At 67.5% G+C, this 15,601-nt stretch overlaps 1 protein-coding gene across 1 annotated transcript in view; it reads left to right on the top strand.

The window, feature by feature from the left end:
- The window catches only part of CDHR2 (cadherin related family member 2), a gene marked incomplete at its 5' end in the record, with an annotated part of 32,375 nt that extends 17,367 nt beyond the window's left edge, over positions 1 to 15,008 (top strand). Inside the window, 14 exons of the mRNA XM_084636735.1 lie at positions 939 to 1,544; positions 1,906 to 1,977; positions 2,316 to 2,365; positions 2,477 to 2,628; positions 4,445 to 4,547; positions 4,655 to 4,743; positions 5,273 to 5,356; positions 5,717 to 5,794; positions 6,842 to 6,902; positions 7,824 to 7,948; positions 8,161 to 8,274; positions 13,812 to 13,892; positions 14,060 to 14,132; positions 14,722 to 15,008. Coding sequence (XP_084492861.1) covers positions 939 to 1,544; positions 1,906 to 1,977; positions 2,316 to 2,365; positions 2,477 to 2,628; positions 4,445 to 4,547; positions 4,655 to 4,743; positions 5,273 to 5,356; positions 5,717 to 5,794; positions 6,842 to 6,902; positions 7,824 to 7,948; positions 8,161 to 8,274; positions 13,812 to 13,892; positions 14,060 to 14,132; positions 14,722 to 14,889 — 1,856 coding nt within the window. The 3' untranslated portion in view covers positions 14,890 to 15,008. The remainder of the gene's footprint in view (positions 1 to 938; positions 1,545 to 1,905; positions 1,978 to 2,315; positions 2,366 to 2,476; positions 2,629 to 4,444; positions 4,548 to 4,654; positions 4,744 to 5,272; positions 5,357 to 5,716; positions 5,795 to 6,841; positions 6,903 to 7,823; positions 7,949 to 8,160; positions 8,275 to 13,811; positions 13,893 to 14,059; positions 14,133 to 14,721) is intronic.
- Between the last annotated feature and the right edge of the window lie 593 nt (positions 15,009 to 15,601).

Raw genomic sequence — 15,601 nt, 5'->3', positions numbered from 1 at the left:
CGGGCAGGGGGCAGCGGGGGTTTGGCCAGGGCAGGGGTGGGCAGGGGGCAGCGGGGGTTTGGCCAGGGCAGGGGCGGGCAGGGGGCAGCGTGGGCGTGGGCAGTCCAGCGGCAGGGCAGGGGCGGGCAGGGGGTAGTGGGGATTTGGCCAGGACAGGGGTGGGCAGGGGGCAGCGGGGGTTTGGCCAGGGCAGGGGCGGGCAGGGGGCAGCAGGGGTTTGGCCAGGGCAGGGGTGGGCAGGGGGCAGCGGGGGTTTGGCCAGGGCAGGGGCGGGCAGGGGGCAGCAAGGGTTTGGGCACGGCAGGGGCAGGCAGAGGGCAGCGTGGGCGTGGGCAGTCCAGCGGCAGGGCAGGGGCGGGCAGGGGGTAGTGGGGGTTTGGCCAGGGCAGGGGCGGGCAGAGGGCAGCGTGGGCGTGGGCAGTCCAGCGGCAGGGCAGGGGCGGGCAGGGGGTAGTGGGGGTTTGGCCAGGGCAGGGGCGGGCAGGGGGCAGCGGGGGTTTGGCCAGGGCAGGGGTGGGCAGGGGGCAGCGGGGGTTTGGCCAGGGCAGGGGCGGGCAGGGGGCAGCGGGGGTTTGGCCAGGACAGGGGCAGGCAGAGGGCAGCGTGGGCGTGGGCAGTCCAGCGGCAGGGCAGGGGCGGGCAGGGGGTAGTGGGGATTTGGCCAGGACAGGGGTGGGCAGGGGGCAGCGGGGGTTTGGCCAGGGCAGGGGCGGGCAGGGGGCAGCGGGGGTTTGGGCACGGCAGGGGCAGGCAGAGGGCAGCGTGGGCATGGGCAGTCCAGCGGCAGGGCAGGGGCGGGCAGGGGGTAGTGGGGATTTGGCCAGGACAGGGGTGGGCAGGGGGCAGCGGGGGTTTGGCCAGGACAGGGGCGGGCAGGGGGCAGCGGGGTTTGGGCAGGGCAGGGCAGGGGTGGCGCTCACCGGTTTCCCCGTCCCCAGGCACCTTCGTGGGCAGCGTGGAGGCGGAGGACGCGGACCATACCGAGGTCCATCACCGAATCTCCTTCCAGTTGGGCAGCAGCTCCAGCAGCTTCCTGCTGCGCTCTATCCGCCTGGGCCCGGGGCACTACCAGGGCAACCTGTCCCTGGACCCGGACGTGGCGCTGGACTATGACCGGCTGGGTCCGGCACACTTCAACCTGACTGTGCGGGCGGAGAACACGGGCACCGGCGACGCCCTCAACGTGGTGTCCACCACAGTGTACGTGCAGGTGCTGGACGTGAACGACGAGCCGCCCACCCTGGAGCCAGCCTCGCTGCAGGACGTGAGCGTGGCCGAGGACGCCCAGCCGGGGCTGCTCACCACGCTGCAGGCCTCCGACCTGGACACCAACCACTCCCTGCACTTCCAGGAGCTGGGCCTGGCCTGTTACAAGGGCGCGGGGAGCGCGGGCCACGTGTGCCAGGACTGGTTCTACCTGGCGCCCAATGGCTCCGTGTTCCTCAACAGTTCGCAGATCGACTACGAGGTGTGCGACCTGGTGACCATCACCCTGCGTGTGGAGGACACGCGCACCGAGGAGGGCAACCCCTACAGCAACAACGGTGGGGCTGGCCCCGCGACCTCGCCTCCCACTGCCCCCGCGCGACACTGGCTGTCCCGGCCTCTCCCAGCAGGGGCGCCGTGGGGAGCGGGGCGGGGTGCTGGCTGAGGGGGGTGATCCCGAATACTCTGGCCCCAGCCTCTCCGAATAGGGGGCGCAGTGGCGGGGGGCGGGAGCCGGCTGTGCGGGGTGATCCTGGCTGCCCTGGCCCCAGCAGCAGGGATCGGTGCACATGGACGGAGGAAGGTTTTGAAGGTCCTGTGGGGAGGGGCTGGGAGAGGCGCCTGGTGACTGGGGGAGGGCGGGGTGCTGCAGAGACCCCTGATCTGTGACGGGGGCTCTCACTTCCGTGTCCTTCACAGCAACGCTGAGGATCCTGATCAGTGACGTGAACGACAACCGCCCGGAGTTCCTGCGTATCAACGACACCTTCGGTGAGACCCCGCCCCGGGTGCGTGGGACCCCAGGCTGGAGCGGCCCTGCGGGGGTGCGAGGCCAGGTCACTGCGCCCAGCGAGCGGGGCATCTCCTGAGCGCGCTGGCAGGGCCCTGAGCCTTGGGAGCAGGGTCAGGGCTGGGAGCCTGGGGTGTGGAGCAGGACGCGGGTGCTGCCCTGGTGCCTGGTTGTGCCCAGCTCAGGGCTGCCCAGGCGGCTTGCGGGAGCGGGGTGGGCTCCAGCAGAGGGGTGGCTGCAGCTGGCAGCCTGCCGTGGGCCGTTGGGAGCCGAGCTGCACGCTGGCCGTGTCTGAGCCGTCTCCCCGTCTCCTTCGCAGTTGTGGTCCCTGAGGTCTCCCCCGTGGATCTGCCGGTGGCTGTGGTCAAGGTGAGGAGGCTGCGGGTCCGGGGGAGCTGCCCTTGGGGGCATTGTGGGGGTGCAGCCCGGCGCATGGGGCTGTGCCGGTGGGGCTGTGACATGCCCGGTCTCCTGCCGCAGGCCAGGGACGCCGACACGGAGTCACGGGGAGCCATCACCTTCACCATCTCCAAAGTTGTGTTCCTCCAGGACAACGGGCCCAACCACACCCTCAGCAGCGTCTTCAAGGTGGTGACGGCGGCCGAGGGGGACCTCTACGTCGGCAGCATCCAGTAACGCTGGGGCGGCGCCGGGGCGGGCGGAGCAGGCAGCCCTGGGCAGGACGCGGGGCGCGGCTCATGCTGCTCCTGCCCCCGGGGCGGGGGGCCAGCAGAGGGCTGGCACAAGTGGCACTCGGCCTGGGGGTGGGATACCTGGTAGCTGGGCCTGGGGGCAGTGGGGCAGGGAGAGAGCTGGGTTGGGGGGGCAGTGGGGCAGGGGTAGCTGGGCCTGGAGGCAGTGGGGCGGGGAGAAAGCTGGGTTGGGGGGGCAGTGGGGCAGGGGTAGCTGGGCCTGGAGGCAGTGGGGCGGGGAGAGAGCTGGGTTGGGGGGGCAGTGGGGCAGGGGTAGCTGGGCCTGGAGGCAGTGGGGCGGGGAGAGAGCTGGGTTGGGGGGGCAGTGGGGCAGGGAGAAAGCTGGGTTGGGGGGGCAGTGGGGCAGGGGTAGCTGGGCCTGGGGGGCAGTGGGGCGGGGAGAGAGCTGGGTTGGGGGGGCAGTGGGGCAGGGAGAAAGCTGGGTTGGGGGGGCAGTGGGGCAGGGGTAGCTGGGCCTGGAGGCAGTGGGGCGGGGAGAAAGCTGGGTTGGGGGGGCAGTGGGGCAGGGGTAGCTGGGCCTGGAGGCAGTGGGGCAGGGAGAGAGCTGGGTTGGGGGGGCAGTGGGGCAGGGAGAAAGCTGGGTTGGGGGGGCAGTGGGGCAGGGGTAGCTGGGCCTGGGGGGCAGTGGGGCGGGGAGAGAGCTGGGTTGGGGGGGCAGTGGGGCAGGGGTAGCTGGGCCTGGGGGGCAGTGGGGCGGGGAGATAGCTGGGTTGGGGGGGCAGTGGGGCAGGGGTAGCTGGGCCTGGAGGCAGTGGGGCGGGGAGAGAGCTGGGTTGGGGGGGCAGTGGGGCAGGGAGAAAGCTGGGTTGGGGGGGCAGTGGGGCAGGGGTAGCTGGGCCTGGGGGGCAGTGGGGCGGGGAGAGAGCTGGGTTGGGGGGGCAGTGGGGCAGGGGTAGCTGGGCCTGGAGGCAGTGGGGCGGGGAGAGAGCTGGGTTGGGGGGGCAGTGGGGCAGGGAGAAAGCTGGGTTGGGGGGGCAGTGGGGCAGGGGTAGCTGGGCCTGGGGGCAGTGGGGCGGGGAGAGAGCTGGGTTGGGGGGCAGTGGGGCAGGGAGAAAGCTGGGTTGGGGGGGCAGTGGGGCAGGGGTAGCTGGGCCTGGGGGGCAGTGGGGCGGGGAGAGAGCTGGGTTGGGGGGACAGTGGGGCAGGGGTAGCTGGGCCTGGGGGGCAGTGGGGCGGGGAGAGAGCTGGGTTGGGGGGGCAGTGGGGCAGGGGTAGCTGGGCCTGGGGGGCAGTGGGGCGGGGAGAGAGCTGGGTTGGGGGGGCAGTGGGGCAGGGGTAGCTGGGCCTGGGGGGCAGTGGGGCGGGGAGAGAGCTGGGTTGGGGGGGCAGTGGGGCAGGGGTAGCTGGGCCTGGAGGCAGTGGGGCGGGGAGAAAGCTGGGTTGGGGGGGCAGTGGGGCAGGGAGAGAGCTGGGTTGGGGGGGCAGTGGGGCAGGGGTAGCTGGGCCTGGAGGCAGTGGGGCGGGGAGACAGTTGGGTTGGGGGGGCAGTGGGGCAGGGAGAAAGCTGGGTTGGGGGGGCAGTGGGGCAGGGGTAGCTGGGCCTGGGGGGCAGTGGGGCGGGGAGAGAGCTGGGTTGGGGGGGCAGTGGGGCAGGGGTAGCTGGGCCTGGAGGCAGTGGGGCGGGGAGAGAGCTGGGTTGGGGGGGCAGTGGGGCAGGGGTAGCTGGGCCTGGAGGCAGTGGGGCGGGGAGAGAGCTGGGTTGGGGGGAGCATCTAACACCCTGCTGTCCTGACAGAGTTGCAAGCAACCTGGATGGGTCGTTAAAGGGCCGGTACCAGGTGACGGTGGAGGCCCAGGACGGCGGGACACAGTCACTCAGCTCCTTGGCTGTGCTGGACGTGAGTACCCTCCCGGCCACGTCTCTGCGGCCAGCACTGGGCACGGCACCGTGCCCACGCCCAGCCTGGCTCACCCACCGGCGCTCTCCCCCCCGTCCCCATTGCAGATCTTCACCGTGGACCAGAGCTACCGGGTCAGGCTGGTGTTCTCGACCTCCGTGAATGAAGTGCAGGACAACTCGGACAAGATCAAAGCGTGAGAGGGGCACGGGGCACAGACGGGGTGTGGCAGCCTGCAGGGCTGGGATGTCCTGCCCTGCGTCTGCCCAGTCACCTGGCCAGCCATTTGCACCTACGCGTGTGCAAATGACACAGCGGTGTGCCCCCCTGTGACAAAGGGAACTGTTGGTACCCAGGACCATGTGGCACGCTCAGTGCCCACCTCCCACACAGCCCTCCCCCCGCTAGTCCAGTGCCACCTTCCCATCAGCCCTGATCTGCAGCTCCCCGCCCCCTTGCTGCATGGGCCACGGGCCGCACCGGCGGGGCCCTGAATGCCCAAGCCACCTGGTGCTGCTGGCTAGTGGAGAAGGCTCCCCGGGGCACCCGCTCGGGCCAGCTTTGACCCGTGACATCGGAGGAGAGAAGCGGATGCACCCACCTGGCTCTGGCAAGTGGCACGTGTTTACCTGCCCCCAGGCCCGTGAGGCAGCTAGACTGGGGCTCCCTGGGGCTGCGGGCGTGGGGCACGGCTCATGTACCAGGCTCCCTCCTGCTTGCTCCAGGGCTCTGACGGTGGCGACAAGGGCAACGGTCTACGTGGCAGTGATCCAGTCCGCGGCGGATGCATCGCAGTCCAGATCGTCCAGGTGCCCAAGGCGTGGGAAGGGGGCAGGGCACAGGCTGGGTAGGGGTGGCCAAGGCCGTGGGGCCGGGGCAGGATCCTGGGGGAGGGGTGGGGTGGGGCGCAGGCTGATGAGGAGGGGGAGGTAGGTGGGGGTAGCTCTGGCAGGGGATGACGACAAGGCAGGCAAAGGCCAGGTCCTTGGTGGCGGCTGGCCCTGGGTTGTGTGTCTGCAGTCGGGACATGCGGGGAGCCGGGACAAGGGCTAAAGCAGGGGCCAGGGGCCCTGGGCTTGGGATGGCACCGCTGGGCTGTGGCAGAGCCGTACTCTGAGGTTGGCATCGACGTGTTCCCAGCTCATATGATGGCCTCTCGCATCCTGCAGGGCCCAGGAGAAGTCCGTGATGGAGGCGTACTTTGTGTACAGCAACGGGACGGCCCTGGGGGTGAACGAGCTCAGCATGTGAGTGGGGTTAGCTGGCAGGGGGGCAGGCAGAGGGCAGTCTGGGGGGGGTGCCGTGGGCGGGCCAGGCAGAGTGCCGTCTGGGGGCGCACTGTGGGAAGGGGGCCGGGCAGAGGGCTGTCTGTGGGGATGGTGTGGGCAGGAGCCTGGGGGCACCGTGGGGGGGGGCAGGCAGAGGGCCATCTGGGGGGCACTGTGAGTGGGTGGCTGTCAGAGTCCCTGGGCGATGCTCGGGAACTGCTCCCCGGGAAGCCAGGCAGGACTCTGGGGCAGTCGCCTTCCTGCGAGCAGCCTGTCTGCAGGACACACAGCTCACCCGGCTTCCACCTTCCCGGGTCTGACCTCGGAGCATTCAGCCTCCTCTGCCCCTCCGTGCGCTTCCCACAGCAAGTCTGCCCAGGCGGGGTCTTGGGGAAGCCAGGGGGTCCTGCCCCCCAACTCCGCAGTCAGACGTGACGCTCAGCCAGCCAGTAACACAGAAGGTTTATTAGACGACAGGAACATGGTCTAACACAGAGCTTGTAGGTACAGAGAACGGGACCCCTCAGCTGGGTCCATTCTGGGGGGCTGTGATCCAGACAACCCCATCTGCCCTTCACTCCTCGTCCCCAGCCAGCCCCAAACTGAAACTCCCTCCAGCCCCCCCTCCTCTGGGCTTTGTCCCTTTCCCGGGCCAGGAGGTCACCGGATTCCTTTGTTCTCCAGGCCTTTAGCTCTCACCTTGCAGGGGGGAAGGGCCCAGGCCATCAGTTGCCAGGAGACAGAGTGTCGGCCATTTATGTACCCTGGCCCTTTGCTCTTGAACAATTACACCCCCTTATCCCACCACCTAGAGATTTAAGAACTGCCTAGGGGGAACTGAGCCACCCCTAGAGTATTCAGAGGAAACATTAAGAACAGTCCCACTTCGTTACAGGGGCCCAGGCAGAGGGTTGGCTGGGGGGCTCTATAGGCTGGAGCCTGGGGGGCATCATGGGTGGGGTACCCGAGCAAGGGCCATCTGGGGCAGCACGAGTGGGGTTCGTGTCTGGGTTGTGTCCCCAACAGACTGGTCCAGAGCAACCAGCAGGCCCTGAGCGAGCTGATCCAGCTGGGACTGACCATTATCGTGAGTGTGGTGGAGCGGCCCAGCTCTGGGGCAGAGCCCCGCTGCCTCGGCCGGGTGGGGAGGATGTCAGCGGGCGGACAGGGGCCGGGGAGCCAGCCGGGCTGGGGACGTGCTGTCTCCTCTCGGAGGAAGGGCAGGGCAGGGCGTGTGGGAACCTGCCCCCTTAGGGCCATGGCTGCTCGCCTGAAAGCAGCATGTCACATCAGCCGGCTCCTCGCTGGGTTTGGAGAGGGCACCGGGGCTGCGTGTCCCTAGGGGAGTCTGGCGACAGCCTGGGTCAGCTGGAGCTACCGGGGCCTGGGACACTGCCGGGCAGGGAGGCTGAAGGCGGGGAGCAGCGAGAGGTTTGATGGCTGACCCCCCGGAGCAGACGGCCCGAGGGGGCTGATGGCAGGGGAGACTGCGTGTTGGACAGGACCGGGGGAACGGGGCTGGGGACAAGGGATGCTCCCCCCCGGGAGGACGAGCTCCCAGCAGAGAGGTGGGGGTCCGGCTGGGAGGAGTGGGGGTGCACTGTGCCGAAAGGGCTGGGATGGCTGACCTGGCAGTGGCATAGGACAGGGCTGGGGTGGAGGATGCTGGCACGTGGTGCATGCCATGTCGACGGGGTAAGGGCAGTGCCCTGGCGGGGAGGAAGGGGCTGGGATGGGCTATTTGCACTGGGGTTTTGCAGCTAACTGACCCCAGGGAGCGTATCGCAGAGTCTGTGCAGCTGGCATGGATTCCTGGGGACACTCACGGAGGGGGATGGAGGCACCCCAGGCAGGACTGCCCTGTGACACAAGGGTCCCTCTAACACAGCGACCCCCCAGCACCTCGGCAATGACCAGGCTGCTGGCTGGAGAGGGGCTGGATCCCCCTCTGGGGGGTGCTGGGGTGGCCCAGCCCATGCAGCGGGGGGTGACGTGTCTCTGTGCCCAGGGCCCCGGGACCGTGGTGGAGCCCAGTAAGGAGAAAGAGCTGATTGGCGTCATCGTGGGGCTGGCTGCGGGCCTGGTGCTGCTGCTTCTCGTCATGACGCTGGCCTTGCTGGCCACCAGCCGGAGGTATGAGACCCCCACCTGCCCAGCCCCTGCCCCATGCCTCCTTCTGCTGCCCCTGCCCATGCATGTCCTCTGCCTCTCCTGTGCCTTCGCCATACCAGCCAGTGCTGCCCACCCTGTGCCAGGTGCCAGCCTGTCCCCGTGTCCCGCACCAGCCAGCACTGCCCTTTGCTCCACGCCCCGTCACCCACCCCGCCCGCTGTTCGTTTTTGCAGCTACAGGAGGAAGGTGAAGGCCATGAAGGCGCTGAAGATGGCATCCACACTGACAGCCAACGTGGCACAGCAGGGGCCGGCCATCCCCGGGACAAACAAATACAACGCTGAGGGGTGAGCACGGGCCCTGGGCCTGCCCTGCCGGCCTGCAGGAGGGGCGCTGAGTACGCCCCCAGAGCTGCCTGGGCACCCATCTCTGGGAGCTGGGGCTGCAGCCTGGCTATAGGAGCTCCAAGAGGGTGGAGCAGGGATGTGACATGCCCCAGCACTGTGCCAGCCGGGGTGCCCACACAGAGGTCACTGGGAAGCAGAGAGGGGATGGCAGTGGGTATGGGTCTATGGGTATGTTTGCGGTGGATGTTCCTGGGCCCAGAGCTGCTTCCACCCCATGTGCTGCACCCGACGGGGCACCGAGGGCCACGTGCCCAAAGGGCAAAGGCCCCCTGCATGGCCCGAGAGCATGTGAATGGCCTCTGGCTGCGTGTGCCCCATCCGTGCCCCGGCTGCACACCACTCCACCCCGCTGTGCGCCGTGTCTGCCGATCCGAGCCCAGCGCCTCGGGGTGCGTCAGGCTGCGTGCTGGGCTGCTGCGTTGCAGTGATGCTGTGGCTTTGTGGCTGGGCAAGGATGTTGCTGAGCTGTGCCGGCTGTGGTTGTGTTATGGTTGTGGTGATTGTGGCTGTGCTGGTGTGACGAAGTGGGACTGTTCTTAATGTTTCCTCCGAATTGTGTGGGGATGCCTCAGTTTCCCCTAGGCAGTTCTTAAGTCTCTAGGGGGTGGGGTAAGGGTGTATGATCATTGCAGAGCCCTAGAGGGCAGGTGTGTGCAGGGGTCTGGACACAGACAATGGCCGACACCCTGTTTCCTGGCCACTGATGGCCTGGGCCCTTCCCCCCTGCAAGGTGAGAGCTAAAGGGCTGGAGAACAAAGGAATCCGGTGACCTCCTGGCCCGGGAAAGGAACAAAGCCCAGAGGAGGAGGGGCTGGAGAGAGTTTCAGTTTGGGGCTGGCTGGGGACGAGGAGTGAAGTGCAGATGGGGTTGTCTGGCTCCCTGCCCCCCAAAATGGACCCAGCTGAGGGGTCCCGTTCTCTGCACCTACAAGCTCTGTGTTAGACCATGTTCCTGTCGTCTAATAAACCTTCTGTGTTACTGGCTGGCTGAGAGTCCCGTCTGACTGCGGAGTTGGGGGGCAGGACCCTCTGGCTCCCCCAGGACCCCGCCTGGGCGGACTCGCTGTGGGAAGCGCACGGAGGGGCAGAGGAGGCTGAATGCTCCGAGGTCAGACCCAGGGAGGTGGGAGCCGGGTGAGCTGTGTGTCCTGCAGACAGGCTGCTCCCAGAGAGGAGACTCCCCAGAGTCCTGCCTGGCTTCGTGGGGAGCAGATCCAGAGCATCGCCCGGGGACGCCGGGACAGCTGGCTGTGGTTGTGATGACTGTACTGTTGTTGTGCTGTGCGGGCTGTGACTGTGTCGTGGTTGTGGTGAGTGTGGCTTGCGTCGTTGTGTTGTGCGGGCTGTGGGCGTGTCGTGGTTGTGGTGAGTGTGGCTTGCGTCGTTGTGCTGTGCGGGCTGTGGGTGTGTCGTGGTTGTGGTGAGGGTGGCTGTGTGTCATGTTGTGCGGGCTGTGGGCGTGTCGTGGTTGTGAGGGTGGCTGTGTGTCGTGGTTGTGCGGGCTGTGGGTGTGTCGTGGGTGTGGTGAGGGTGGCTGTGTGTCGTGGGTGTGCGGGCTGTGGGTGTGGTGAGGGTGGCTGTGTGTCGTGGTTGTGCGGGCTGTGGGTGTGTCGTGGTTGTGGTGAGGGTGGCTGTGCGTCGTTGTCCTGTGCGGGCTGTGGGCGTGTCGTGGGTGTGCGGGCTGTGGGTGTGGTGAGGGTGGCTGTGTGTCGTGGTTGTGCGGGCTGTGGGTGTGTCGTGGGTGTGGTGAGGGTGGCTGTGCGTCGTTGTGCTGTGCGGGCTGTGGGTGTGTCGTGGTTGTGGTGAGGGTGGCTGTGCGTCGTGGTTGTGCGGGCTGTGGGTGTGTCGTGGTTGTGGTGAGGGTGGCTGTGTGTCGTGGTTGTGCGGGCTGTGGGTGTGTCGTGGTTGTGGTGAGGGTGGCTGTGCGTCGTGGTTGTGCGGGCTGTGGGTGTGTTGTGGTTGTGGTGAGGGTGGCTGTGTGTCGTGGTTGTGCGGGCTGTGGGTGTGTCGTGGTTGTGGTGAGGGTGGCTGTGCGTCGTTGTGCTGTGCGGGCTGTGGGCGTGTCGTGGGTGTGCGGGCTGTGGGTGTGTCGTGGTTGTGAGGGTGGCTGTGTGTCGTGGTTGTGCGGGCTGTGGGTGTGTCGTGGTTGTGGTGAGGGTGGCTGTGTGTCGTGTTGTGTGGGCTGTGGGCGTGTCGTGGTTGTGAGGGTGGCTGTGCGTCGTTGTGCTGTGCGGGCTGTGGGTGTGTCGTGGTTGTGGTGAGGGTGGCTGTGTGTCGTTGTGTTGTGCGGGCTGTGGGTGTGTCGTGGTTGTGGTGAGGGTGGCTGTGCGTCGTTGTGTTGTGCGGGCTGTGGGTGTGTCGTGGTTGTGGTGAGGGTGGCTGTGTGTCGTGGTTGTGCGGGCTGTGGGTGTGTCGTGGTTGTGAGGGTGGCTGTGTGTTGTGGTTGTGCGGGCTGTGGGTGTGTCGTGGTTGTGGTGAGGGTGGCTGTGTGTCGTTGTGCTGTGCGGGCTGTGGGCGTGTCGTGGGTGTGCGGGCTGTGGATGTGGTGAGGGTGGCTGTGTGTCGTGGTTGTGCGGGCTGTGGGTATGTCGTGGTTGTGGTGAGGGTGGCTGTGCGTCGTTGTGCTGTGCGGGCTGTGGGCGTGTCGTGGGTGTGCAGGCTGTGGGTGTGGTGAGGGTGGCTGTGTGTCGTGGGTGTGCGGGCTGTGGGTGTGTCGTGGGTGTGGTGAGGGTGGCTGTGTGTCGTGGGTGTGCGGGCTGTGGGTGTGGTGAGGGTGGCTGTGTGTCGTGGTTGTGCGGGCTGTGGGTGTGTCGTGGGTGTGGTGAGGGTGGCTGTGCGTCGTTGTGCTGTGCGGGCTGTGGGTGTGTCGTGGTTGTGGTGAGGGTGGCTGTGCGTCGTGGTTGTGCGGGCTGTGGGTGTGTCGTGGTTGTGGTGAGGGTGGCTGTGTGTCGTGGTTGTGCGGGCTGTGGGTGTGTCGTGGTTGTGGTGAGGGTGGCTGTGTGTCGTGTTGTGTGGGCTGTGGGCGTGTCGTGGTTGTGAGGGTGGCTGTGCGTCGTTGTGCTGTGCGGGCTGTGGGTGTGTCGTGGTTGTGGTGAGGGTGGCTGTGTGTCGTTGTGTTGTGCGGGCTGTGGGTGTGTCGTGGTTGTGGTGAGGGTGGCTGTGCGTCGTTGTGTTGTGCGGGCTGTGGGTGTGTCGTGGTTGTGGTGAGGGTGGCTGTGTGTCGTGGTTGTGCGGGCTGTGGGTGTGTCGTGGTTGTGAGGGTGGCTGTGTGTTGTGGTTGTGCGGGCTGTGGGTGTGTCGTGGTTGTGGTGAGGGTGGCTGTGTGTCGTTGTGCTGTGCGGGCTGTGGGCGTGTCGTGGGTGTGCGGGCTGTGGGTGTGGTGAGGGTGGCTGTGTGTCGTGGTTGTGCGGGCTGTGGGTATGTCGTGGTTGTGGTGAGGGTGGCTGTGCGTCGTTGTGCTGTGCGGGCTGTGGGCGTGTCGTGGGTGTGCAGGCTGTGGGTGTGGTGAGGGTGGCTGTGTGTCGTGGGTCTGCGGGCTGTGGGTGTGTCGTGGGTGTGGTGAGGGTGGCTGTGTGTCGTGGGTGTGCGGGCTGTGGGTGTGGTGAGGGTGGCTGTGTGTCGTGGTTGTGCGGGCTGTGGGTGTGTTGTGGGTGTGGTGAGGGTGGCTGTGCGTCGTTGTGCTGTGTGGGCTGTGGGTGTGTCGTGGTTGTGGTGAGGGTGGCTGTGTGTCGTGGTTGTGCGGGCTGTGGGTGTGTCGTGGTTGTGGTGAGGGTGGCTGTGTGTCGTGGTTGTGCGGGCTGTGGGTGTGTCGTGGTTGTGGTGAGGGTGGCTGTGCGTCGTGGTTGTGCGGGCTGTGGGTGTGTCGTGGTTGTGGTGAGGGTGGCTGTGCGTCGTTGTGCTGTGCGGGCTGTGGGCGTGTCGTGGGTGTGCGGGCTGTGGGTGTGTCGTGGTTGTGAGGGTGGCTGTGTGTCGTGGTTGTGCGGGCTGTGGGTGTGTCGTGGTTGTGGTGAGGGTGGCTGTGTGTCTTGTTGTGTGGGCTGTGGGCGTGTCGTGGTTGTGAGGGTGGCTGTGCGTCGTTGTGTTGTGCGGGCTGTGGGTGTGTCGTGGTTGTGGTGAGGGTGGCTGTGTGTCGTGTTGTGCGGGCTGTGGGTGTGTCGTGGTTGTGGTGAGGGTGGCTGTGCGTCGTTGTGTTGTGCGGGCTGTGGGTGTGTCGTGGTTGTGGTGAGGGTGGCTGTGCGTCGTTGTGTTGTGCGGGCTGTGGGTGTGTCGTGGTTGTGGTGAGGGTGGCTGTGCGTCGTTGTGTTGTGCGGGCTGTGGGTGTGTCGTGGTTGTGGTGAGGGTGGCTGTGTGTCGTGGTTGTGAGGGTGGCTGTGTGTTGTGGTTGTGCGGGCTGTGGGTGTGTCGTGGTTGTGGTGAGGGTGGCTGTGCGTCGTTGTGCTGTGCGGGCTGTGGGCGTGTCGTGGGTGTGCGGGCTGTGGGTGTGGTGAGGGTGGCTGTGTGTCGTGGTTGTGCGGGCTGTGGGTGTGTCGTGGTTGTGGTGAGGGTGGCTGTGTGTCATGGTTGTGCGGGCTGTGGGTGTGTCGTGGTTGTGGTGAGGGTGGCTGTGCGTCGTGGTTGTGGTGAGGGTGGCTGTGCGTCGTTGTGCTGTGCGGGCTGTGGGCGTGTCGTGGGTGTGCGGGCTGTGGGTGTGTCGTGGTTGTGAGGGTGGCTGTGTGTCGTGGTTGTGGTGAGGGTGGCTGTGTGTCGTGGTTGTGCGGGCTGTGGGTGTGTCGTGGTTGTGGTGAGGGTGGCTGTGCGTCGTGTTGTGCGGGCTGTGGGTGTGTCGTGGTTGTGGTGAGGGTGGCTGTGTGTCGTGTTGTGCGGGCTGTGGGTGTGTCGTGGTTGTGGTGAGGGTGGCTGTGCGTCGTTGTGTTGTGCGGGCTGTGGGTGTGTCGTGGTTGTGGTGAGGGTGGCTGTGCGTCGTTGTGTTGTGCGGGCTGTGGGTGTGTCGTGGTTGTGGTGAGGGTGGCTGTGTGTCGTGGTTGTGAGGGTGGCTGTGTGTTGTGGTTGTGCGGGCTGTGGGTGTGTCGTGGTTGTGGTGAGGGTGGCTGTGCGTCGTTGTGCTGTGCGGGCTGTGGGCGTGTCGTGGGTGTGCGGGCTGTGGGTGTGGTGAGGGTGGCTGTGTGTCGTGGTTGTGCGGGCTGTGGGTGTGTCGTGGTTGTGGTGAGGGTGGCTGTGTGTCGTGGTTGTGCGGGCTGTGGGTGTGTCGTGGTTGTGGTGAGGGTGGCTGTGCGTCGTTGTGCTGTGCGGGCTGTGGGTGTGTCGTGGGTGTGCGGGCTGTGGGTGTGGTGAGGGTGGCTGTGTGTCGTGGTTGTGGTGAGGGTGGCTGTGCGTCGTTGTGCTGTGCGGGCTGTGTGCGTGTCGTGGGTGTGCGGGCTGTGGGTGTGGTGAGGGTGGCTGTGTTGTTGTGTTGCTCACCCTGGCCGGTCTCTCCCCAGGGCTAACCCCGTGCTCAATCTCACGCTGGACCCGCCTGCGGACCTGGGCTTTGACGAGGACTCAGACGCCGATGACGCCAGGTGGGACGGGAACGCGTCCTTGGGGGGCTGGGCTCCGGTGCCCCGGCCCCCATGGGGACAAGCCAGGGGAGCCCGCCTTGTGCCCCCGGTGTCCCCCCAGCCCCGCGAACGGGCACTGCCCGGCCTGACGTCACCCTGGCTAATTTGTGCTGCTCCCTCCCCCACAGCCTGAACTCGCTGGATGAAAACATGGTGGAGAACCCGGCGGAGGGGGGCAGCCCCGGGCCCCCGGTGCTGCAGGTGAGGGAGCAGCCCCCCCATGTTCGCCGTGCCCTGCCTGGCAGCGCGTTCTGCCCTGTGGGACGCCCGCTCTGGCTGTGCGTTAGCTCTGCCTTCCCCACGCTGGGTGCCCACCTGAGGGCAATGGCCATGGCAGCTCCCTGCTTTGGTGCCCACATTGGTTCCTGGCCTAGCGGCACCGTTGCTCTTTGCTGCGGGTGCGCCTGGCACATCTGGGGGTGGAGGCTGAGGGGGAGGTGGGGACGGGCGCCCAGGAGTGGGGGGCGGCTGGCACCATGTGCAAACAGCCGCCGTGGGGTGATTAACGGTGCCCAGCAGCCGTGGGTGGAGCCAGGACCGCAGCTGACTAGAGAGGGCAGCCATGCTGGGGGGAGAGGCAGGGTACCCCCGGGGGCGGGCACTTCCGTGCACTCAGAGCCTGGCTCCCCACAGTGCAGCCGCTGAGGACGCCAACCAGGCTGGCTCATTGCTGGGCCGTAGCCATGGGTCCAGCTGGCGGCTGGCGTGGGCAGCTGGGTGGCCCGGGGCAGTTCTGCTGGGTGCACTGTGGCCCATGCCCTAAGGCATCCCTGTCGCTCTCCTTCCCCAGCTGGGCCGGGCGGGGGCTCCGGCGCACCTGGGCAGCCGCGAGGAGCCCCTGACAGCCGCCCTGCAGGCCCACCGCACGAATCCGGCTAGCCAGCCGGCTCGGCCACCGGGAGACCCCAACAGGACCTTCACCTTCAGCAACCCCTGCCTGGACACCACAGACCTGTGAGAGCCCCCGGCTGGCGCAGCGGGACTCGCGTGGCACCTCCCAGTGTAGAGCTGGAGCTACCTGCTGGCTCTGTAATGGCCCCGTCCCAGCCAATAAACCTGCCCAGCCTGGGGCTGGCAGTCCCGCTTCCCGTGTGTGGGGGGGGGCCCACACAGCGCCCCAGGACTGTCTGAATGCCCTCAGCCTGGCTCAGTGGTGTCTGGGCCCTTGCTTGCATGGCTGGCAGCTCTTAGCAGGGCTGTGAGGAGCGGGACTTTGGGAAGCAGGGCAGGGCTGTGGGGCAGGGGCTGTGCAGGGCTGGCCATGGGGTCGGGGCCAGCATGGGCAGTGGGGTATGTGCAGCTGCCTCTCCCTGCTCGAGACAGCACCTGGGGGTCAGGCTGGGGCAAGGGAGGACAAGGCACAGGCCAGGAACAGGAGCCTGCTGGGCCCTGGCTTGAGGCATCCTCCTGGGCTGTGGTACAGCATGGAGTGACTGGGGTGTGGAGGTGGCAGCCCTGGCACCACTGGGCCGGCTCTTCCCTCTGCGCTTGGCACAGCCTGATGCCCGGCCCAGGCCTGTGTGACCTCCGCCTGGCTGGTGCAGTGGCCCCCTGCGGCGCTCAGACCCTGCAGCCCATGCCCCTGGCAGTACCTGCCACGACCGCAGGGCTCCCCGGTGCCATTTCCGGCACAGAGGCCGGGAAGCCTGGCCCAAGTGCAACACATGGGA

This window comes from Lepidochelys olivacea (assembly GCF_965140295.1).
Source record: "Lepidochelys olivacea isolate rLepOli2 genome assembly, chromosome: 8".
Taxonomy (NCBI): Eukaryota; Metazoa; Chordata; order Testudines; family Cheloniidae; genus Lepidochelys; species Lepidochelys olivacea.
Note: the sequence above shows the minus strand (reverse complement) of the source record. Positions and strands in the feature narration are given on the sequence as shown.